General features: G+C 48.2%; 1 protein-coding gene across 1 annotated transcript in view; it reads left to right on the top strand.

The window, feature by feature from the left end:
• Positions 1-8,353: 8,353 nt before the first annotated feature.
• The window catches only part of TRIO (trio Rho guanine nucleotide exchange factor), a 352,914-nt gene continuing 337,276 nt past the window's right edge, over positions 8,354-23,991 (top strand). The window contains exon 1 of the mRNA XM_052659225.1: positions 8,354-8,525. Within this exon, the coding sequence (XP_052515185.1) occupies positions 8,354-8,525 (172 nt within the window). The remainder of the gene's footprint in view (positions 8,526-23,991) is intronic.

Below are 23,991 nucleotides of genomic sequence, written 5' to 3'. Positions count from 1 at the left end.
TACATATATCCCCTTCTTTTTGGATTTCCTTCCCATTTAGGTTACCACAGAGGACTGAGCGGGCTTCTCAGGTGGTGCTATCGGTAAAGATCCCGCCTGCCAATGCAGGAGACATAAAAGAGGAGGATTCGATCCCTTGGTTGGGAAGATCCCCTAGAGAAGGTAATGGCAACCAACTCCAGTATTCTTGCCTGGAGAATTCCATGGACAGAGGAGCCTGACGGGCTACAGTTCTTGGAGTTGCAAAGAGTCGGACACGACTGAAGCGACTTCGCACACAACATTCGCAACACATTTAGCAAGAGCACTGAATAGAGATCCTTGTGTTACACGAGACATTTCTCCAACAAACACAGATGGCCAAGAGGCACATGAAAAGAGGCTCAATTTCATTAATTAGCAAGTGTGTTAGTTGCTCAGTTGTGTCTGACTTTGCGCACAGGACTGTATCCCGCTGGGCTTCTCTGTCCATGGGATTCTCTAGGCAAGAATACTGGAGTGGGTTGCCATTTCCTTCTCCAGGGGATCTTCCCAACCCAGGGACTGAACCTGGGTCTCCCGCATTGCAGGCAGAATCTTTGCAATCTGAATCACCAGGAAAGCATTCATTATTAGAGAAATGCAAATCAAAACTACAATGAGGTATCACCTCACATCAGTCAGAATGGTCATCCTCAAAAAACCTACAAACAATAAAATCTTCTGGTTTCTAGCAACTCTCTCCATGACCATCCTTTACAAAGCTTTTTTTTTTTTTTTTACAAATTTCTGCTTTATTTTCTAATATTCTGGTGAGTCCACACAATCTCCAGCTTTCCTTAATCACTTTGAATCTTCTCAGCAATAAGCCACACCTGTGCTATTCTGACTGTAAAGCAGGATCCTTACAAAGCCCCTGTGAGGTTTTACGTGATGAGGTTGCTCTGCTCCACCAACTGGGTCTCCTATTTTCCCCCACACCCAACCGATATGGTCCCCTCTAGCTTCTTCATATAGCCAAACACAATGGACTGTCTAAGGGCCTTTGCCCATGTGTCTTTTGGTGAGCAATCAATGACCCCAGAATATAAAAATCTTCACCCACTCTGTACAGGAACCAGAGCCTGAATTTTTTCAAAGTCTATACTTAGAGGCAGTAAGACCAGCTCTAGGCAAAAGAAAAATAGATGGGTTTGTTTGTTTTTTTGTAGGTGTCTTTTTTATTAGGGCCGTCCATTGCCCTTTTCCTTCTTTTATCCCTCTCATTACTCCTGCCAACGCTGGGGTAATCCACTAATCCTCTCTATAAGGCATTAAGTGATAAAGGTTTAAGGTGTTAGCACTCCCAGGAGTATTTATCTATTAGAGAAATCTTGAAGACCAGAAGTTGGCCAGGAGCGGAATGAACGAATGTCCCACCTGGTAGAATTTCAAATTCTGCCTATTTGGGGCTGGAGGGCTCAATTTGGATTTCTTTGTGTTACTGGGCAGAGTCAGCAAGTTGGCAGATAATATAAGCAATGAGCCGTAACAGTGATCAATTTGACAGGCAAGGCAGCAGATTTTAGATATTGTCACTTTTCCTATACACTCTTCTCATTAACATACCAGTAAAAATAAACACTTGCAACTTCCAATTCTGCATTCATTTCAAATCCAAATCTATCTTTATCTTTTCTTCCTGTATTACTGGGTTTCCCTGCCATCAGATCTTCATCATCACCCCACACCCCAAGTGCAGGCAGGCATAAGCATGTATGTACACATTTGTGCTTGTACACACACACACACACGCAAAATGTTTTTGTTTTTTTTTGCCCCCTGTCCACCTCAGATACTCTCATATTCCATCCCTTACTCCTTTTCCAGGCTTATTCCACTTAACTCCCTCTTCCATCCCACCCTGAATGTCTTTGCTTAATTTGTATTCAGAGCTATCTCATGACTAAAAGAATATCAGTTTGAGGGAGATCGAAAGACTCTTACAAATCCAACCTCAAGGCCAGTCAGCCATTCCTGGGGTCTCCGGCCTGTGAATTCGGGTTCAGAGCACAACAAGTAGGGTTCTGACTTGGACCTTTTAGTGGCTTAGTGGAGGTCACCCCAAAATCAAAGACGAGAAATCCAAGAAATCCAAGGGTACGTTTGTAGTGATTTGTGAGCCACCTTAGCGTGGTGGTGTTGTTTAGTCTCTCAGTCGTGTCCGACTCTTTTCCGACTCCAGGGACTGATAGCTTCTCAGTCCATGGGATTTCCCAGGCAAGAATGCCTGAGTGGGTGGTCATTGCCTTCTCCAGGGGACCTTCCCGAGCCAGGAACTGAACCCGAGTCTCCTGCATTGCAGGTGGCTTCTTTTACCACTGAATTAGATACCCTGGCCTCTGCGGGTCTGCTTGTCTTCTTTTACCTGCTCTTTAATCCACCCCAGGAACAGCTGGGGACTCTCAGGACACTTTAAGTCATATCCAGCGCTACCCACTGTGTGGCATAAAATCTCAGCCTGTAGCCCTATGCCCTACTCACTTTCTACCCTCATCTCCTTGGCAGATAAATCACGTCTAAAACTCCAGGTATGTTTATCCTCTTCAGCTTAGAGTTCCGACTCTGGCTAGAGGTCAAGCCCCATGTCTCAAGTTATCACCTAGACATTTCCATTGTTGCTGTTGTTCATTTGCTAAGTCATGTCCAACTCTTTGTGACCCCATGCACTGCAACACACCAGGCTTCCCTGTCCTTCACTATCTCCTGGAGTTTTCTCAAATTCACGTCCATTGTATCAATGATGCCATCCCACCAACTCATCCTCCGTTGCCCCCTTCTCCTCCTTCCCTCAATCTTTCCCAGCATCTGGGTCTTTTTCAATCAGTCGGCTTTTTTAATCAGGTGGCCAAAGTATTAGAGCTTCGGCTTCAACATCAGTCTTTCTAATGAATATTCAGAGTTGATTTCTCAAGAGTTTTCTCCAGCACCACAATTTTCTTGTATGTTTCCATGCAATGAGAAGCCTGGAGGTGGGCAGCTCACTTGGGCATCTGTACCACATGCTTCTGTTCTCATGTTTACTTTCTCATAGTCACACAATGAACCCTTCAGCTCCAGCATTTTGCCTGTGTTCCGAGGAGGACAAAGGGCCAAGGGCCAAATGCGTGCACTTGCTGTGTCTGAACTCTTGCTTGTGAGCCCTACCCAGTTCTTTCCACTCATCAGCCAGCTCTCTGTCACATGGCTCTCAGAGATGGGAAATGGAGTGTATTAACCAGGCATGGGCTCTGATAGAAGGAGAGAAAGGATACTGACTACACAACTGTCCCCCTCCCACCACAACTGGCTTTCTCTATTTCTTTTGCCTCATGGTTTCATGACTGGTATAGATCTAGGCACACAGGTTGACACTTCTGAACTGATTGCAAGGGATCTCCTCACCTGGTAGGCAAGACATTAAACACAAAGGCTGCAAATAATATAATGGAGTTTACAATCAAATGCCAGAACGACTGGTGTTCCAGAATACAGATGAGGGAGAGGTCACTTCGAGATGATGCATCAGCTTCAACTGGGATGAAATTCGAGCTGAATTTTGAAAGTGGGGTAGGATCAACAGCAGCTGTCATGAAACCCTGTTTAGATCCCCCTACCCACGCTCAGATGGCAGAAGGGAAAAAATCTCCGTGTGCAGCCTCTTTCTCATATTGCAATCTGGGTGAGCCTTCCTGCACATCCCACTCAGACACGAGTCTCTTGTTGAGCTTTCTTGGAAATGACTCTACCTGAGATTGAAGGACTGGTCAATATCTGGGTCTCAACACTAGAGAGCTCTTTTCATCCAAACATACACCCGTCATTCCACCTCTCCCTTAGCAGTCATTACATGCAGTCCACAGTCCCTTTCAGGCCAACTCCCAACATCCAGAACTTGCCTCCACCCAGAAACTTCCAGCAGGAGTTGTTGTTCAGTCACTCAGTCATGTTTGACTCTTTGTGACACCATGGACTGCAGCACACCAGCCTTCCCTGTCTTTCACTATCTTCCGGAGCTTGCTCAAACTCATGTCCATTGAGTCAGTGATGCCATCCAACCATTTTGTCCCCTGTCGTCCCCTTCTCCTCTTGCCCTCAATCTTTCCCAGCATCAAGGTCTTTTCTAATGAGTTGGCTCTTTGCATCAGGTGGCCAAAGTACTGGAGCTTCAGCTTAAGCATCAGTCCTTCCAATGAACATTCAGGATTGATTTCCTTCAGGACTGACTGGTTTGGTCTTTCAGGAGTTAGCCTCTTCCAGCTGACACTGTTCAAGGACCACCATCTTTCTGTGGCTGGTTGACATTCAGTCTTGCTCCCTGCCCCCCCAGCAGTTTTGATGTTTTCAAATTCATGATCTTTCTCCACCATTTAGGCGGCAGAGAGGGGCATCCATATTCACTACCCACAGGCAGGGTGGTAGGGGAGGCATGCAGAGTGAAAGAAAGACGTTAGTACTGGCTTCTAAATTTCAAGAGAAACTTCTGGAACCTATGGCAGAGGGAAGAATGGAAGGGAATGGGGTTTTCTAAATTAAAAACAGCATTTCCTGGGAACACAAAGGTTATGCCGAAATAAAAGATTTGGAAGGAAGTATGATGAATCTGGGATGAAGTTTACTTCCTGCAGAGGAAATTACAATTCTGCAATTCGGAGGGAGAGGAAATGGATCACTTTAGACCCCCATGTGAATCTCTGGAAGAGGAAGTCTGTGCCAAGGTAGGCTTTGGGGGTCTGGGAGCAGAGAGCAACAGGGCCTCACTTTGTGGGGTGGGACTGAGCAACCCAGGGAACAGCAGAATGTCTTCTTGACATTCCGCTCAGGAGCTCAGGAGGGGTGCTGACTGCCAGCAGGCGACCAGGGGCCCCAGTGGTTGGTGAGCAGGATAGAACAGCAGAAAGCAGCAAAGTCATGGCAATGCCTTCAGTCCGAGTAGGATCATCAAGGAGGCGGACACACACAGGACACACATGAGCCTCAGTGCTAGCACGGGCTCATGATGACCAAGTTCAGTTCAGTCACTCAGTTGTGTCTGACTCTTTGCGACCCCATGGACTGCAGCATGCCAGGCTTCCCTGTCCATCACCAACTCCCAGAGTTTACTCAAACTCATGTCCATTGAGTTGGCGATGCCATCCAAACATCTCATCCTCTGTCATCCCCTTCTCCTCCCACCTTCAGTCTTTCCCAGCATCAGGGTCTTTTCCAATGAGTCAGTTCTTCACATCAAGTGGTCAAAGTATTGGAGTTTCAGCTTCAACATCAGTCCTTCCAATGAACATTCAGAACTGATTTCCTTTAGGATTGACTGGTTTGATCTCCTTGTTCTCAAGAATCTTCTCCAGAACCACAATTTAAAAGCATCAATTCTTCGGCGCTCAGCTTTCTTTATAGTCCAACTCTTACATCCATACATAACTACTGGAAAAACCATAGCTTTGACTAGATGGACCTTTTTTAGCAAAGTAATGTTTCTGTTTTTTAATATGCTGTCTAGGTTGAAGACCAAAGGCCAGGTGCAATCTCCCCATCCCCACCTCATGTTGTGATATCACCAATGCCTCTGGGAGTCTGGCTTCAACCTTAGGGAGAAGGCAGGAAGGGGAATGTACTCAGCTGGCAAAGAAAGCTCCTGGAGATTATTTTTCCAAACTAGGATTAAGCCATGAAGAGAAATGGGAGCTGGAGACAGAAATTACCCAACTGAAAAATAAGAAAAAGAAACATCAGCACACCTGAGCTGATAGCCTGTGAAATTTGGACCAACAGAATTTTTTTCTTTTTGATATTCTACACATAATTAAAAATTTTTTTTAAATAAGCTATTTTAGAATAGATTTAGATTCTAAAATAACAAGGCAAGTTGTGAAAATAGTACAGAGTTCCCTTATAGCTCAATCCAATTTTCCCATATTACTCACAATTAATGAATCAGTACTGGTACATTATTATTAACTAAAGTCCATATGTTATTCATATTTTCTTAGTTTTTACCTAATGTGCTTTCTTGGTTCCAGGATCCTTAAGGGTACTACATTATATTTAGTTATTGTTTCCTTGGGCTCTTCTTGTCTGTGACAGTTTTCAGACTTTCTTTACTTTTGTTGACCTTAACAGTTTGGGGAAGTATTGGTCAAGTCATTTGTAACGCCCTTAACTGGGATTTGTCTGTTATTTTTCTCATGGTTAGACTGTGTTTCTGGGAGGAAGACAATAGGGCTAAAGTGGCATTTTCATTACATCATATCAAGGGTATATACTATCCACATGATTTATCTCTGCTGGTGATCTTGTGAAGTAATGTTTGTCAGTTTTCTTCACTAAAAAGTTACTCTTCTGGAAGTTGAAAGTGCAGACCACAGTTAAGGACTATTCCATCTCACTGAGGGCAGAGTAAGTATTTATTTTGAATTCTTCTGCGAGGAACATTTGTCTCTTCTCTCTTAATTAGTTATTCAATCATTGCATTACATCGGTATGCACTCATGGATATTTATTTTATACTTTGGGTATAATAGAACATTGCTTTATTTTGCTGTTCAAATTGTTACAGCTTTGATCACTGGGAGCTCTTTCAATGGGCTTCTGTGTCCCTTCAAGAGACCTTCATCATTGTTCTGGATGTTGATTAAATAAACATTTTTTCGTAGCACTTCCTTATCATCTGGCACAACAAGGTGCTCTAGGTTCTCTTGTATGTTTCCTGTTCCAGTCCCAGAGTCAGCCAATCCACCTGAGGAACCCGGGTTCCTTTTACTGAAGAACGGTGTTAATAAAGATCTGAGTGCCTGATGTACGACTTGCTACAAGTGTTATGCCAAATTCACTCAGTTGACAGAGCAAGGAAATGTACATACATGTTAGAGCCTGTGTATATATACACACATATCTGCAAATCTTTTCTTACCGACCTGCATCTATATTAATCTAAACAGGAGTTCATACTGACGTCTCCAACTCTAATCCCGTACCACACAGATCATTCTAGACTTCCTCACAATGAAAAACTTGGTATTCATCATTCAGTATTCATTTCCTTAATTGTTCATTTCCAGTGTTCCTGTATATTGGTTTCATCAGTATTCCACCAGTTTTTTTTAATCAATCTTATCTATCTCTTCTTGCTTCCGGCGCACTAGATACCTTTTGCTCCCTTCGGTTGTAGCCACGTACATAGGTGTTTGTACTCGAATATTTTGTCAAATGAGGGCGTGACACGGATCTTCCTTAAAGCTGGATGTCACCTACCCCTCACTTCCTTTGGTCTCCTTAGCCATCATCACCTTCCCCCTTCTCTACATTCTGGAGGAGCAGGGGCGGAGGAGCTGTGAGTCCCGAAGGAGACTGTGGCAGACGAGGAGACAGACGGCCCCCAGCTCAGAGGCCTGCTCCATTATTCCCTCTGAGGCTGGAGTACAACACACGACCCGTTTTCATGATCTCTTTCCATTCAACAACGATTGTGGAGCCCCGTCTACGCGCACACCGGGCCCTGAGCAGGAGTCAGCCCGCCCCGCGGCGAGATCAGTCATCAACAGCTCCAGCGATCGGAAGGCCGTGCGGCGCTGCAGGAGCTGGCGTCCAACGGGGGGCGCCATGCCGGGCCTGGAAAGGTGCGCGCCCTCGCTGCCTCAGAGCGTTCCCTCCTTTTCGCCGCCGCCCGCGAGACGGAACAACGCTGAAACGCTCCCGCCGCCGCCCGCCAGCCCTCCTGCGCGGCCCCGCCCCTCCCGCCAGGCCCCGCCCATCACTCGCCCCGCCCACCCGCCGAGCCCACGCTTCGGCCCCAGACGATATTCACCGGAAATTCCCGAAGCCCCTCTCTTTTTTTTTTTTTCCCCTTCCTCTCCTTTCCCTGCTCTCCCTTTTCCTTTCACCCGGGTTCCCTCCGCCGTGATTTCCCCCCCTCCCCTCTCCTTCCTTTCCCCATCTGAAATCAAGATGGAGGCTCGCAGCGGCCGCCGGCGTCCGTGATCGCGGAGCTCCCGCCGGCCCCCTCGGGCCCCCCCATCCCCCGCCGCCCTCGCGACTGCGTGTCCGGCGCCGCGGCGCGCGTGGCTGCCCGCGCTCCGGCCGGCGCTGCCGAGGCCGTGGCTCCGCGCTCCCGCCCCGCGGCCGGCTCGCGGCTCCCGGGCGGAGTCCTCGTCTATGTGGGCGCGCTCCTCGGGCCGAGCCGCCGCCGCCGCCGCCGCCGCCCGCCGCCGCCGCCGCCGCCGCCGCCCCGGGGCTCTGCGTCCACGCGCCGGGCGCGGACAGCAGGGCGATCGGCGCCGCCAGGCCCGGCGCGGAGCGGGCGGCGCGCGGCGCTAGGGGCGCGGGGCCCGAGCCGGGCGCGGCCGCGGGCGCAGCCGCAGCCATGAGCGGCAGCAGCAGCAGCGGCGGCGGCGGTGCTGCCGCCGCCCCCGCCGCGTCCTCCGGCCCCGCCGTTGCGGCCAGCGCGGCGAGCTCGGGCTGCGGGGGCGGCGCCGGCGAGGGAGCCGAGGAGGCGGCCAAGGACCTGGCCGACATCGCGGCCTTCTTCCGATCCGGTGAGTGCACCCGCGCCGCTGCCCGCGCGCTCCGCCACCGGCCCCCGCCGTGGAGGCGCGGTCCGCGGTCCCCGGCGCGCCCGGTTCTTGCTCGCCCGCCCGTCGGGCTCGGAGCGCGCCCGCCCAGGCCGCTGCCCTGCGCCCCAACACCCGCGGGTCCCGTTGCCCGCGCCGCCCCGAGCGCCGCGGATCGGCCCGGGCGCCTCCGGCTCGCCCTTCCCTTCGCCCCCGCCCCTGGTTTCCCGGGTGAAATCTCCCCGTCGCCCGCCCCAGCGGCTACCGCTCCACCGGTTGGGGCGCCGGCTCTTTGTCTCCTTCGCGGGAGGGCGGATGAGGCGGCGGCGGCAGGGACGGCGAGGGCGGAGGCCCCCCTGTTCCCCGGAGGCCGAGCGGACGGGGGCGGCGGGGCCGGGCCCCGGGAAAGCGGTCTCTTATTCGGGCTGGTCTCTGTGGCCGATTTGTCCGTGGTCCCTCCTCAGCTCCATAAGCAGCCAGGTTTCTTCTCTCGTCTGTCACCTCCCCGGCCTCGATCTACACTTCTGTGAAACGGGGCTGCCGGGGCACTGGCCGCCCGGGGAGGGGAGGAGGGCGGTGATGTCTGAAATGGAGCGCGGCCGGCCGGGCGATGGGTGAGCCATTGTCTCCGGGGGTAGCCCGGGAGAGACACTCTGGGGACGTGGTGGCCCCGGGGGTGGAGGCGCGGGGCCGGCACGCGCTGGGCCCTGCCCGGCAGGTAGCGCCGGGGTGGCCGTGTGTCTCTTGGGCAAAGAGGAGGGAGTTGGTCACGGGAGAGGCGAGCTTTGCGACCCGCCCGCGGGGAACCGGCGCGGGAGGCGTGACAGGGCGTCCTGGGGACCCCGGCGGCGGCGCCTCGTCCAGCCCGCTCCCTTGTGTCCCCGCGCCCAGTCCAGTTTGTTCGCGCGTCCGGGCCACCTCGCGGCCCCGCAGCGTGGTGCCCGGCGGACCAGGCGCGGGGCAGGGAGGTTGCAGACTGGGCGCTGGAAAGCCGAGGAGGGCGGGCCAGGCCGGGGCGGGCGGATGGGCGCGGGGCGCGCCCGGGGTGCTGGTGGCAGCTCCCGGGAGGACGTCGGGGGAGCGGACTGCGACGGGGCGCCCGCCGGAGGCCGGAGGCTCACGTTTCTTCGTGGCCCCTTTCAAAATCCAGTCGCCAGATCCGGTGAGATCAGACGGGTAATCCGGGTCGCAGGGAGCAATTTGCAGCGGGTGCGCGATGGTCGGAAGCAGAAGTTAGGCTTGCCGGGTAGAGCCCTGGTTTAGTAGTACTGTCTTCCCTCGTTTTCTTGATCCTTGCCAGGCGGGGTTCGTTTTGAGTCGTTTTAACAGATTGGTTGTGGCTGGGAGTGACACTCGTGCTGTCAGCTTGGGGTTAATACACTCCCCAGTGCTCTCTCTCCCTGTGAGGTCCCCGCAGAAAGCAAAGGTTTAGGAAAACACAAACTCCTTCAAATGAAAGCCTTTTTTTGTGTGCAACTCGCCCGATAGAGCAGCCCCATCTTACCACTTAATAGCAGACCTGGGACGTCTTCCCTTCATGCCCTGAAGCTAAGTCTAGCCTGTCTTCTCTCTCTCTCTCTCCACCACCTGTCACAGAATAATAGATTCTGTGCAGAATCCAGCGCCTTTCAAAGGCGTGTGTGCCCTGGAGAGGGAATTTTTGGTGCTTATGAGGCCAGACTTTCTTACATCTTTATTATGCACAGTAGAGAAATCACTTCTGCTCATAAGAGCCTCAGAAGACATCGAGTTGGACTGGATGCTCACAGAATACTTGCTCTCAGTTACTGTGGCTCTCCCCAGGGTTTACCTGTTGGTTGCCAGGGGCCTCATCCTGTATTTGCTCCTGTTCATGTTCACTTTGGGGTAGAACCAGTCCATGCTGGTCACGAATTTGTTCTTTTCTTTCTCACTCCAAAATTAATTGGGCATACTGCCCCTTTCCTTGTTTGACTTGGAATCAGGAACCAGAGCAGATTATGAGTAGCCAGCCATTGTGCGGTCCCATCCCAGGGGTAGCCTAGAATGTCTTTTGAATGTGCTTTTCCCTCCTTAGGGCAACGCTGAATTCTTGACCTAGATCTTGGCTTCAGCATCTGGGGCAGCGATAGCTAGCAGAGAGAGAACAGAGGAGTTGGATTGATGGGTGGGGGGTGGGGGGAAGGGGCAAACGGTTAGACAGATGAAGCAGGGGGACCCTAGGTGGGGACCTCACCTGATGGAATGGCAGAGGCGGGGGTTTGGAGAGGGATGGCCCTGCTGGGCAGTTTTGATTGAATGTGGATGGTTGAACAGAGAGGTCAAGTGCATTAGTAAAACCAGACCTTCTTTCCTAAGATGTAGAAACCCAGAAAATAGGTTCTTACTGACTGGGGTGGACAGATCAGCGTGTGATTGGTTTTCCACAGTATTGTCAGCCTGGTGCTTAAGATTGCCAACCTGACTTAGACAAGGCACTTCTGCTGGTTGCCTTTCATTTCTTGGCCCTGGAACTGTTGGTTTGGCCACTTTATTTTCTTGCCTCCTTTTTGTTCCTTGTCCATACTGCAAAATTTACTTTTATCCTTGTAGTTGCTGAGTGAAAACTGATAACTATGATTGGATGAAAGAAGGAGAATTTAGCTTATTAGAACTTTTACATAATTAGAGCAGTTCAGGAATAGAATGCAAGGCCATGATTACTGGATGCACTCAGGCAGGGCACTGCCACCTGCCTGGGTTGGGAGCTGGGACCTGGGGGCAGGACTCCTGCACTTGGAGAGGGTTTAGGGGGTGGCTCCAGGGCTTTTAACCTCCTTGGACTCTGTGGTTCCCTCTGAGGTCCTAGCTCCTAGTGGTCATTCTTTAGTTTTCTTGTGAAAAGGCATCACAAACATGAGCTAGTCCATTTAAAACAATTTTTTAAAAAGTTTACAGAAGAGGAATCAGACTTCTAGGGAGGCTGAGTGACCTGTTTAGAAGACAACTCTGGTAGAGTTGTGGTCAGGGCCGGGAAGCACTTCCCTCACTCTGGTACTCTTTCCCCAGTTGCCTGTCATGGTCAGGACTTTGCTTACCAGGATTAGTTCTCAATCCCGCTGGGACCAATCACTTTTATTGCCAATCTATTTTGGGGCCCTGTTCTTGTGACAATAAATCATTCTTTCAGAGCTCTCTATTTAACCTTGCAAGAGTGTGTGTGTGTGTCTGGTGGGGGTACTTACATAAATGCCTTATTTTTAACCTGCCTGGTATGTTTCAGGTTGGTATTATATCAACATGCAGAGCATAAGGGTTTGTGGTTATTCTGAAAGGTTGTCAGCTCACTGGGCTAGGTTCCTTTCCTTACAAAGTCTTACTTCTGGACCCGTTGCTGCAGCCCTTCCCTTTCCAATGGAATATGTGAAGACACTTGAGTCAGTTCCTTAAGGAGAGAGCAGGGTGCATGTCCTATGTTGATATAATGATTTCCTCATGGAATATTGAGGGAACTTGTCTTCAGATTACTGCTTCTAACACCACTTAAGTCGCTGGCCTCTGAGCTTGCCCTGCTGCTTCTGTGTATATTTAGAAGCCTGGCAGCTTTGGTCTTTGTGAGCACCAATAATAATTATTGTATTAAGAAGTCAGTCCTTGTTACCCTCAATATTTTGAAAAGGAAAGCAGAAGAAAATGTAACTTGATAGTGAATGTTGGTTTCCCCCTTTTCAGTGGCACAGTGAGGTTCCGTTTTAGATGAAAGAGGGAGCTGGAAGTATCCTAGCAGTGATTTTCAGGAAATCAGAGGACAGTTTAAAAAAAAAAAAAATCATTGAAGGAAACTTTCCATTAAGACCTTGTAAACTGACTTATTGACATAGACAATTGTATTTTTTCCTTTGCAGTTTAACCATCCACGATTCAAATGAAGATTTAGATGAAGCCATTTACACCGTTTAAATGATTAATCAAAATTTAAATGAAGCCAGTGGTTCTGTTCAAGGTGTGGCATGTGGTTTAAATCTGTTTAAGTGTGTATTAAAAATATTTGATTAGCATGGCCTTTTCAGGCCTTTTAAATCTTGTGATAAATGTGGGATCCGTTTCTAAATGAAAGATGTGTTTGGAGCGGTCATAATCTAAATCAGCCGTATCTGATATTTATTTTCTTGACTCTTCCACTGAGGAAATAAAATTTTATCTCATATCCTTGGCGGCATTCCAGAGAAAAGTCCAATTCTTAATCAATAGCCACACTTTGACTGCCTAGTCAAGTCACTTACGTTGATAGGGATGAATTGTGTTGTACTATAAAAAGCCGCCTTAACAACCCCCTTCATTCCCCCTCGGTTCTCTAATGAATTGGTTTTTTATTTCCTTAAGTGCATTGTCTAGACGGATTTTTAGTGGTGCCGCTGGCAGAACAGGAGCCCCCTTGGTGAACGGGGAAGAATGGTTGTGGGTGAGAACCCCGCCGCGTTCCGGGGAAAGGGGGCGGCGCCTCCGCCGCGGCTCCGTTCTTCCTCTCGCGAGCGTTTGGCCTAATCGCCTGGGCGAACGCCCCCGGGGCGGCTGTGTCTTGAGGACCGAGATGCCGGCTTTTGTATCTTTTCCCCTTATCCTCAGCCCCGCGCTGGCCGCTCGGTGGGGCAGGGAACAGGGTTGGCCCAGGGGCGCAGAAAGGTTACGAGGGGTTAGATGGCGCCAGGACGGAGTTCTCTCTCGTTCCACCCCGGATTCCGCCGCTGAGCCGTCCAGTCTGCCCTGGACGAGGGGACGAGCCCGCGCGGAAATCTTCTCAGAGCCCCTGGCGTGAGAGCGGGTGTATGATTCTTATTATTGTTATTACTGTTGTTCGCCCGGGGCCATTCAAGGTATTCCTGTCGCTGTATCTCTGCACTGAGGGCAAAGGAGCAAAAATGGAGAAAGGGTGTAGGGGTCGCGACAAGGCACCCCCCCCCCCCCCCAGCAGGGCGCTGGTGTGCTGCCTCCTTCCCCTCCCTGCTCCCCGCCGCCCCGGGCCTCGTGTCCACCGTGGAGGCCTGCCTCCCCGACTATCTGGCTTCTGTTTGCTGTCACAGTACCCGGCCTAGCCCCGGGGTCTCCCAGAGAGGAGACCCCCTGGCCGGAGTTTCCAAGCGGGTGACATTCTTGTTGATGGGGGTTCCCGCTCTCCTGTTTACTGGTTGGCCAGTGTCTGAGTCTTATCTTCGCTTTCTCACTTGCTAATGGAAGCCTCGGTTTGCTTGGTTACCTTTATTTCCTTTTTGGTTTTCTCTTCCCATAAGGAAGTCCCTGTAAACCCAAGTTCTGCAGCCCCTGCCCTCTGGGAAAGGTTATGTGTCTGGGTCGAGTTTGACCGGAGGATGTGTGGGCTTCCCAGGTTTAAGACCTAGGGGCTTGATCAGAAGAAAAGGTGCGACCTACTGGAGTATTTGGTCTAATGCCAGATGTGCTCTGTCAACATGAAACTGCACTTAGGTCATAAACATATTTGCATTGCGGGCTTCCCTGGTGGCTCAGACAGTAAAGAATCTGCCTGCAACGCGGGAGACCCAGTTTCGATGCCTGGGTCGGGAAGATCATCTGGAGAAGGAAATGGCAACCCACTCCCATACTCTTGCCTGGAGAATCCCATGGACAGAGGAACCTGGCAGGCTATAGCCCATGGGGTTGCAAAGAGTCAGACATGACTGAGCAACTAAGCACAGCACACACACTTGCATTATAGGCTACTGACTTCTTTGATCAGTCTCACATCTGCTCTTTGCTGGAAGGACTGTGGAGCAGTCTGTAGAGCAGATGTCATAGTTTGGAAGGAGCATGCTGTTTGGCCTCTGTCATAAGTTAGTACAGTTTAGCAGTTGCCCTGACAGAGGAAGCTATAATGAAAACTTTAGTGGGCAAACAGAATAGTTTGTTGGTCTAGGGTACTTAGGGTTAGTGGTGTCCACATGAGTCCATCAGGCTTATTTTCTTACAGCCCGTAGCCCTGTGTGGACAGTGATGAATTGCACTCAGTTTCTCTTTAGGAGGGGTTTCTGTAAGGTCCTGCCCACTGCATGGCCTTCTCTTTTCCTTCCAAGTACTTGGTATACTGCTCTGTTCCTGTCCCACTGCTGGGAGGGTTAAGGCCCTTCCTTCACTGTCCACTGCGCTTGCTGGCATTTAAAAGAGTAGTTGTGAACAGATGAACTGGTATATCCATTCAGTTGATGCTGCCTGAAGGAAGGCTGCCTCCAAAGGCTGCATAGGAGTCCACTTGTATGACTTTCTCAAAGAAATAGAACTGGAGGGACAGAGAAGTGATCAGTTGGTTACCAGGAGTTAGAGGGGGGAAAAGGGTGACTCCAGAGGGGCAGTGTGGGGGATGCTCTGAAGGATGATAAAAGTGTTTTGCATCCTGGCTGTGGTGGTGATTCTGCATATTAAAATTCATAGACCTGAACACAGGAAAAGGAATCCATTTGTACTGTATGTTAATTTAAAACATAACATTAAATAAAGACTAGCTGCAAATTGGGCAAAAACATTTATTACAATTCAGATGAAGAATTATATATACATGATTAAAAAAAGGTTTCCTCAAATCAGTAAGGCAATCCGAAAGGGAAACAGACAATACAACTACAGAATGGCCACACACATTCAAGGAAATGCACGTATAAACCGTGAGACACCAACAGAAGCCAAATCTAACAGAAGTAATTTCTCAAAGGTAAACTTGAATAAAACTGAGTAATTTTGGAAAGATTTTTCTGTTGATTTTAAAGATAGTACAAGCTGGGTTTAGAAAAGGTGGAGGTACCAGAGATCAAATTGCCAACATTCAGTGAATCATAGAAAAAGCAAGAAAATTCCAGAAAAACCTCTACTTCTTCTTCATTGACTATGCCAAAGCCTTGGACTCTGTGGGTCACAACAAACTGGAAAATTCTTAAAGAGAGGGAAATACCAGACCACCTTACCTGTCTGGTGAGAAACCTGTATTCAGGTCAAGAAGCAACAGTTAGAAAGGGACATGGAACAACTGACTGGTTCCAGATTGGAAAAGGAGTATGTCAAGGCTGTATATTGTCACCCTGCTTACTTCTACGTAGAGTACATTATGTGAAATGCCAGGCTGGATGAATCACAAGCTGGAATCAAGATTGCCAGGAGAAATATCAACAACCTCAGATATGCAGATGATACTACCCTAATGGCAGAAAGTGAAGAGGAGTTAAAGAGCCATTTGATGAAAGCGAAAGAGGAGAATGAAAAAGCTGGCTTAAAACTCAACATTCAGAAAACTAGATCATGGCATTTGGTCCCATCATGTTACGGTAAATATTAATAGAAGGGGAAAAAGTGGAAGCAGTGACAGATTTTGTTTTCTTGGGCTCCACAATCACTGTGGATGGTGACTTTAGCCATTAAATGAAAAGATACTTGCTTCTTGTGAAGGAAAGCTATGACAGACCTAGACACCGTATTCAAAAGCAAAGACATCACTTTGCTGACAAAGGTCCATCTAGCGAAAGCTGTGGTTTTTCCAGTAGTCATGTATGGATGTTGGGGTTGGACCATAAAGAAGCTGAGCTCTGAAGAATTGATGCTTTCGAATTGTGGTTCTGGAGAAGGCTCTTGAGAATCCCTTGAACCTGCAAGGAGATCAAACCAGTCAGTCTTAAAGGCAGTCTATCCTGAACATTCATTGGAAGGATTGATGCTGAAGCTGAAGCTCCAGTGCCTTGACTTCCTGATGCAAAGAGCCGACTTACTGGAAAAGACCCTGATGCTGGGAAAGACTGAAGGCAGAAGGAGAAGGGGGTGACAGAGGATGAGATGGTTGGATAGCTTCACCAACTCAATGAGCGTGAATTTGAGCAAACTCCAGGAGACAGTGGAGGACAGAGAATCCTGGTGTGCTGCAGTCCATGGGGTTGCAAAGAGGTGGACAGGACTGAGCGACTAAACAATAGTCAGATGGACCTAGGTGGGACCAAACTTTCTGTAACGTCTAGAGTTAATGGGAAAGGTTGAAGATAGTTACGGGGAAATAGAGATTCTTTTCTTAGATTCTGTAAGAAGCATAACTTGAGAATCCATTTGACAAGTCTGCTGACTTAAAAAAAACTATCTTTAGATGCGAACAGTCACCATTTTTCCTGCTTTAAATTTTCCCACTCTGCTGAGCTTTGCTGCTGTTTGCTGCCATCCAGAAGGAAACAGTAGCACAGGCAGAGTGGTCTGCTGTGTCTTGACATTGCTGGTGTTAAAAAGGGAGTTTCTAGGAATAAGCTTCACTTGGAGGAGGGGGCGTTGCTCCTGCATAAATAACAACAATACAAATAACAACAAATGTGTGAGATCATTCACCCTCAGTTCATGGACTTCACAGTGTTGATGGTTAAGGAGTGAATTCATAAAGTGTTAGTCTCCCCACTTAAGACTCATAACCATAAAATGAAGTTGTTCTTGAACTTGAGAAAAATACAATTGAAGTTTAAAAGTATAACCCTGGAATATTTTTAGATAGGTTTGGTTGGTGTCTCTTCAAGCGTGGTCGCCTGTGTATATCTTGGAAAAGTAAAAATCTCCACTTTGGAATTCTGTGAATGGGAGGTGTCAGTGCAAGAAGGAATGAATATATCAGAGATGGATATTTGAAATTTTTTTTGTTTTTGATTTTTTGGCCACGTGGCCTGTGGGAGCGTCGTTGCCCTACCAGGGATCCAACCCCTAGTTCCTGCGTTGGAAGTGTGGAGTCTTAACCACTGGACTGCCAGGGAAGTCCTTGAAATCTATTTTAAAACAACCCTTGTTTCTTAGTATATGTGAAGTGGAATGTATAAAAAACGTGTATTTTAGGGCAAGATGTTTTGAGTTTGAAAATTAGGCTTATGAAAAGTCTGAGAGGTTGGTCAAAACAGTATATACAGTTTTTCCGTCGTTGATTCCTTTTACTTCACTTCCTTTTCTCATTCTGATTTACGTCTTCAAGGATTCCTCTGTCCTTCATTGTTGCTGCTGTTAAACATCGGGCCTGCAAACCGGAGCAGGGCCCTCCTGGGCCGTGTGGATTCTGCAAGTTTTATGTTTTCGTACTTGCTTTTACTCTTAGTTAATGCTTGTTCTTGACATCAGAGGCACTAGGATCTGCAGGAATAACAAAGTGCATGTTATTTATTTATTTTTATTAGTTTAGCTTTTAAGTGATAAGGACTAAAAAGTACAATTCCTCTGTTTATTCTGAGGGTGCACACAAATATATTGGGAAGCAGTGCTTTGATTAGACTTGCTTTAAGTATTTCTGCTGATCTAAAATAAGTCCTAGAATGAAATCTCCAAAGTCTAAATAGTCTAATACTTTACCATCCTAATAACAAATAGATTCCTGGTGTCTGATACTAAACAGATGTTTCTTGCTTGTAGATAGCTATTAAAAAAAAAATTGTGATTATGAGAAATCCCTTCCAGCCCTCACTGTCCTTTTCAGTACCACAGTGATGGTAGCTGGCACCCAAGGACCCTTACCAGCTCCAAAAAGCCAGATTGCACCGAGGCAGAGTGTATTTCACACGTTTATTCCCGAGTTACTTCACCTCCATCTAAATGTTGTTGCTCTTGTCCTAATATATCTTGGGTCCGGAAACTTTGAGGACCGTCGCTAATTGGATGGTTTCCAGGCCATCCGTTTCCTTCACGTGACAGTTCTGTTCACGTGTCTCCCTCTGGAGAGAGCAGCTCCTCGCGGGAGTAGTGAGTTTCAGCATTCTGTGAGCTGGCCATGTACCTGTTTGTGTCCGGATATTTGACCGCAGCCTGCGAGATGCAGAATCTGCCGTGTTCTTTGTTGGGCATCTCTCATCTCCGTGGCATCATTTATGGGTCCTGTCTCAGCCCTGCTGATTGCTGAACACACAGAAGGGGACAGCCTGCTGGTGAGATGGGGCCTGTCCCTCCCTGAGCCACGTTACTGGAGACCTCTGACTGTAAACCCTATGCAGGATTGAGGTGTGATGATGGTAAATTGCCCGTGACAGCTTGTACTGTGGATTTGGGGCTGTTTGTGGGGAAAATGGGATGGCGGGCAGTCGTGGAACCGCGCGCTTGCTGTAACCTAAGTAAGTATTAAGCAGCAGCTGCCAGAGCGATACGGGAGGCCAGGACCCCCAGTCCTCGGGGGTCAGCTAACATCTTCGGAGTTAGGCTCCATAGAGGGTCAAGTAAGTGCATGCAGAAGCAATAACCTGCTTGTAATGTCAGAGGGTAATATTTAAAATGCCATGTTTGTTTTCTCCCCCCCCCAAACATTATGAACGCCAATTTGTCCTTCAAGAAAACCTGGTGAAGCTCTCTGTTAACTATTATCTCTATTGCTGCTACCACCTGAGGGCCTGTAGGTCTAGGTGCACGCAGGTGTTTTATATACGTTTTTTCATGTAAAATCAGATCCCCCACCCCCTCCAGCAGGTGGAGGCTATTTCTGTGTTCGCATTGAGGATCTCAGCCTCTGGGGAGTTTGAATGACTGCCCCAGTTTGCACCGCTTATGAGGGCTCGGGCTGGAATTTAAACCCACAGCTGCCAGGCCGCAAAGCCCCCATATTGCCTTTTCTTCTCCGATGGAGGGAAAGAGGAGAAATGACCCTCCCTCCATACAGCATCCCACAAGGCCCGGTGTTGTAACTGTCAGATTTTAAAACAATGTGTACATCCTCGTGTGTTGAAGATGGAAGCTGTAATTTACAAGTCTCACACTGAACAAAAATGGAATGACAGATTCAGGGATAGAGCAAGCACTTTTTCGCTGTAGTCTGAGCCCCGTGATTTAGCTTCTGTGCCTTTCCTTTTCTCACCTGATTAAAGCTGATGTTCCTTCTTACATAAATAACCCCAGTAACCACAGCTGTCCCGCTGAGATGGTTTTGAGTTTTGCTGCCTCTGGTCTGTCTCTGTCTAGGGAGGACTCGTGTGGCCAGCTGGTCCCCGCTTCCCTGGCTGTGGCCACTTGGTCTGAAGTGGGAGGAAGTCTCGGTGGCCCTCAGGGTTGGCGGAGGGAAGTTTGGGAAGGGCAGGGAGAGGCTGGCTGGGGAGGGAAGTTTTCCAGCCATTGGCTGTGTGTATCACATTATAAAGAATTCCCGGGCTTCCTTTCTAACTGAGGAAGGTTGCAAGGGCGGGGTCGTGGGGAGGGGCCGCAGACAGCCAAGCTGCTTTTTCGGGACAGTTTTATGAGGTGGGTGTGGTCTTTCCCGGGGTTCTTTTTAGAGCTATTTTGTTGCAGCTTCTCTTGTCTTTTTCCTTATTCATGGAAATGTACACATAGATGATGAGCGTTGTGGCCCTGGGGAGCAGAGACTTACTTCCTGCCATCGGCCTTTAGTGGGATAACTTCTGGGCGTGTGTTCTAGGTTCTCCTTTCTGTGGGGTGCATTTCCATCAGGTACACCTCACCTGTCTCCCGCACAGTATATCACCGGAAGGTGTACTATTCTCTTAAAATCCAGTTTTCCTTTCTTCCTGGTTTATTCAAGGAGTTTCTTAAGTTTCATATTTTTTTTTATTTTTGTTTAATTGTTGCTTTTAAAAAAATTCTGCAGTTTAAGTCATATTGGCCTGCTGTTGTATGGGAGAGTATGTGCTTTTGACGTGCTGTTTTAGTTGATCTTGATTTCAAACCAGCACAGGAGGTTCAAGGCTCACATTCATATCAACTTAGTCAAGTTGAGATTTCACTTGTGTGCATTGTTGCTCTCTGTTTAGTTGGTTCTTGTCTTCATCTTTTTGCATTTAAAGTTTGTTGCGCAGGAGGAGATGGCAGATGAGTTTATTTTGAGAAACCAGTTCTCATGTTCAGGGAAGAATTCAAAATCCCTAGTTGTTACTACTTCACTATAGGAACATCACCTCCTCCTCCCCCTTCCCCCTCTCTGGATATGTATACACACACACACAGACGCACATATATTTGTATATATTAAATTTAGATATTATTTTGTATCTGAACCATTTGAGAGTAAGTTGCAAGGTGATGGTGCTCTTACCTCTAGAAGGTGATGCCACAGTATTTTCTCAGAGCAAGGACATTCTCTTACATAATGACCCAAATTAGGAAATTAATTTTTATGTTATTATCTAAATTTGCTGACTTCACTAAAATTTTACCAGTGACTCTAGAAACTCTTGGTGATTAAAAAAATCTTGGTGGTCCAGCATTCTATCCAGGAACACATACAATTATTGATAGATTTAGTTGTCATGTCTCTTCAGTTTTCTTTAATTTGGAACATCTCCCCAGCCTGTCTCTTTTGTTCCCTGGAAGGTTCTAGTCCGTTCTTTGGAGGACGGTCCCTCGGTTTGGGGGGAGTGTCCCTCCTGACCAGGTTCAGGTCGTGCGTGGCTGACGGAAGGGCTGAGTTCTTCCCCCTAACGCCCCGTGGAGGACCCAGCTGTCACCTGGTGTCTGTGAGATGTTCGTTCAGTCTTCTGATTCAGGGGGTGACTACCACTACTGTTCCCTTGTAATCAGCATCTTGTGAAGAGAGAATTCGAGACTGTGGAAAATCCTGTTCCTTTGCTGACTCTAATTTGCTGGTTATCTCCATTGCTGACTTTTGCCCAAATCAGTGATTATTATGATGGTTTCAACCTGGTGAGTTTTCTAGCTTCATTACTCCTTCTGTGTTTCATTGGCTTTCGACTGTAAGGGCAGAGCCTCTCTCTCTGCTGCACTTATTTATTTCTGTAAGTGTGGCCTTACAGATTCCTGTCTTGTTCAGTTGCTAAGCCGTGTCTGACTCTTTGCAACCCCAGGGACTGTTTTAGTCAGTGGGTTATAATCCTTTGATGTCATTACTTAGCATGATGCTCAGTTGTTCATGATCTGGCCAGTAGTGTCCTTTCAGACTGGCTCCTTTATCTTTTGTGATGTGTCCCCGTCATTTATGGGGCACTTCCTTATTGTCTGACACAGTGAAATGTTCCAGGCTTCTGTTCTTTCCTGACTCCAGCCCTGAAATCGCCACTTCTCCAAGGAGCCCTGATTGATTTTAGCAGAAGACAGCATGAAGAAACTCATTCTGGGCACCGAGTGCTTATGCTACAGGGGTATTGCTGCTTCCAGAGCCTCTCAGTGCACAGAGCTGAGAATTGGGGAGTTTGCGTCCACACGTGCTTATGTGCACACACACAGAATCATGTGACATGTGTTGTTCTGTGCGCACATGTCTACAATAAAAACCAAGTTTGTGCACATGCCTCAATTTCAGTCTAGTACTACAGACTGCATTTCTGTCTTCCCTTTCCCAAATTTTTATGTAATTCCCGTCTCTGAAGTGAAGGCTCCTCTTATCCCCAACGTCTGCACTGACTTACTCAGTCCTAGAAAATGCAGAAAGCAATTTCGAAATGCTAAGCCATACCACTGTGATAAACGAACCTACATCTTCAAGTTGAAACTGTTCAAATCGGCAGTTAGCGGTCAGCTTCTGTTCAGCTCCGTGCCTTGTCACTTAGTCACCCAAAGAAAACAGATGAAGTCATAGGCTGGAACTCCCCCGAGGCATGTTTAAGAAAAGAGCTGCCAGACTCGGTCAGCAGCTCGCTTTCTGGGGATGTTGAAACACAACATTGGAAAATCAGGAGTTGCCAAAAAAGAAGGGGAGATTAATTTCTAATAAGTGTGGTTTATAAAGCCGACACCTGTTGTGGGCAAAACAGTTGATCATCTTCATCTCCGTGTACACGTTGCCAGAAGAGAGGAGGGAAAAGGAAGAAAGTGTTGAGATACTAAGAATGAATGATTGGACTCAAGGGATGGTCTGAGAAATGGATGGGTGTCGGGTGGAGGCTGGGGAGGGGGTGGTCTTTTCTCAGGAATTGATCACGTGCTATGAGTAGAAGAGGGAGCTGAGTGCATGGAGTAAGTCATGAGTCAGTCACGACTTGCGAGACTTGCTTGCTGCCCTTCATTGATTAAATGTTTCTTCCCAGAAACCACCTCTGGAGTGTCCGCATTAGCACGGGATTTCTAGGAAGTGTCTGTGGGCACTCAGTTCTAGAAACTGTGGGCCACTGGGTGCAGATCTCGTTACAGGCAAGATGGATTTTTGCTGTTCAGAGTTGTGCTCCATTAAATGATGACACAGAAAGAACACGGGCTCTTGATTTGGGGAGACAGTGTCAGTTTCCTTTGTTGCGCCCTGTTTTTTGTGCCTGTCCCCATGCTCCTTGAATGGTTATCTGGGAGAGTCAGCCTCTGTACCTGTACAAGCCCTTCCTACAACTAGACAGTTCAGCCAGAAAGAAGAATTTGCTTAATTCTTAATTTGCTTGTTAATGCCATGAGAGAGAAAGCCTTTTGGTTTGGAAAATTTGCAGAATAAAAGGTCGTGACTGCTAATGGGTCACGCATTCTGGGGAAGGGCTTTTGGGTGCTGACAATGTTCTGAGATTACCTGTGGCCAGTGGCTTGGCAGTCAAGAATCTGTCTGCAGTGCAGGAGACGTGAGTTCAGTCTCTGGGTGGGGAAGATCCCCTGGAGAAGGAAATGGCAACTCGCTCCAGTATTCTTGCCTGCAGTATCCCATGGACAGAGGAGCCTGGCGGGCTACAGTCCACTGGGCCGCAGAGAGCAGGGCCCGACCGAACGCACGCATGATGATGAATAGACTAAATATACTCAAGTCAACTGTACACTGTTTTTAAAGGGAGAATTTTATACTATGTGAGTTAGGTATCAAAGAAAAGGATACAGCTAAATTGGCAATATTTCAGAGTCTTAAACAGCTTCATTTATTGAGTGCTTACAGCCACCAGCTATTTAATTTTCACAGTCCTCTGCAGGGTAGGCAGTGGCATCCAATTTTGTACCCGAGGAAGGGGACTCAGGGTTTTAACTTCCTGCAGGTCAGTAGCTCTTAGGGCTGGCCTGAAGGATCCAAGCACGCAGTGGTCTCCAGGGCAGGGTCCCAGGTGGAAGGAGTGTGCCTGCAGGTTTTTCTCCTGCAGTACCCTGTGTATCACACTGCGTGTGGGACACCATCCAGGGAGCTTTCTTTGGTGTCTGAGAGAGAGAAGAAAAGAAACGACTCCTTTCTGAAGGAGGGCCTTGTAGATAAGATCTGATTGGGCTTCTGTTGTGGTTTGATGGTGCGTGCATGCGTGCTCAGTCGTGTCCAACTGTTTGTGACCCCATGAACTGTGGCCCACCAGGCTCCTCTGTCCATGGGATTCTCCAGGCAAGAACACTGGAGTGGGTTGCCATGCCCTTCTCCAGGGGATCCTCCCCACCCAGGAATCAAACTCTCATGTAGGTGCATCTCCTGCATTTTGGCGGAATCCTTACCACAGAGCTGCTGGGGAAGGCCGATTTGATGGTATATTTGATCATTTCTTAGAAAATGTTGAATTATTTATCCTGTTGAAAATTTCAGGGCATCTCAGTCAAAAAGATAAGGACAGGCTTTGCTCCCCTGTAGGTGGTGTATCTGTGGGCCCTGAGGGCA

This window comes from Budorcas taxicolor, chromosome 20 (genome assembly GCF_023091745.1).
Source record: "Budorcas taxicolor isolate Tak-1 chromosome 20, Takin1.1, whole genome shotgun sequence".
In the NCBI taxonomy this organism is placed as follows: Eukaryota; Metazoa; Chordata; class Mammalia; order Artiodactyla; family Bovidae; genus Budorcas; species Budorcas taxicolor.
The sequence above is the reverse complement of the archived record's forward strand: the minus strand, read 5'-3'. Positions and strand labels throughout refer to the sequence as shown.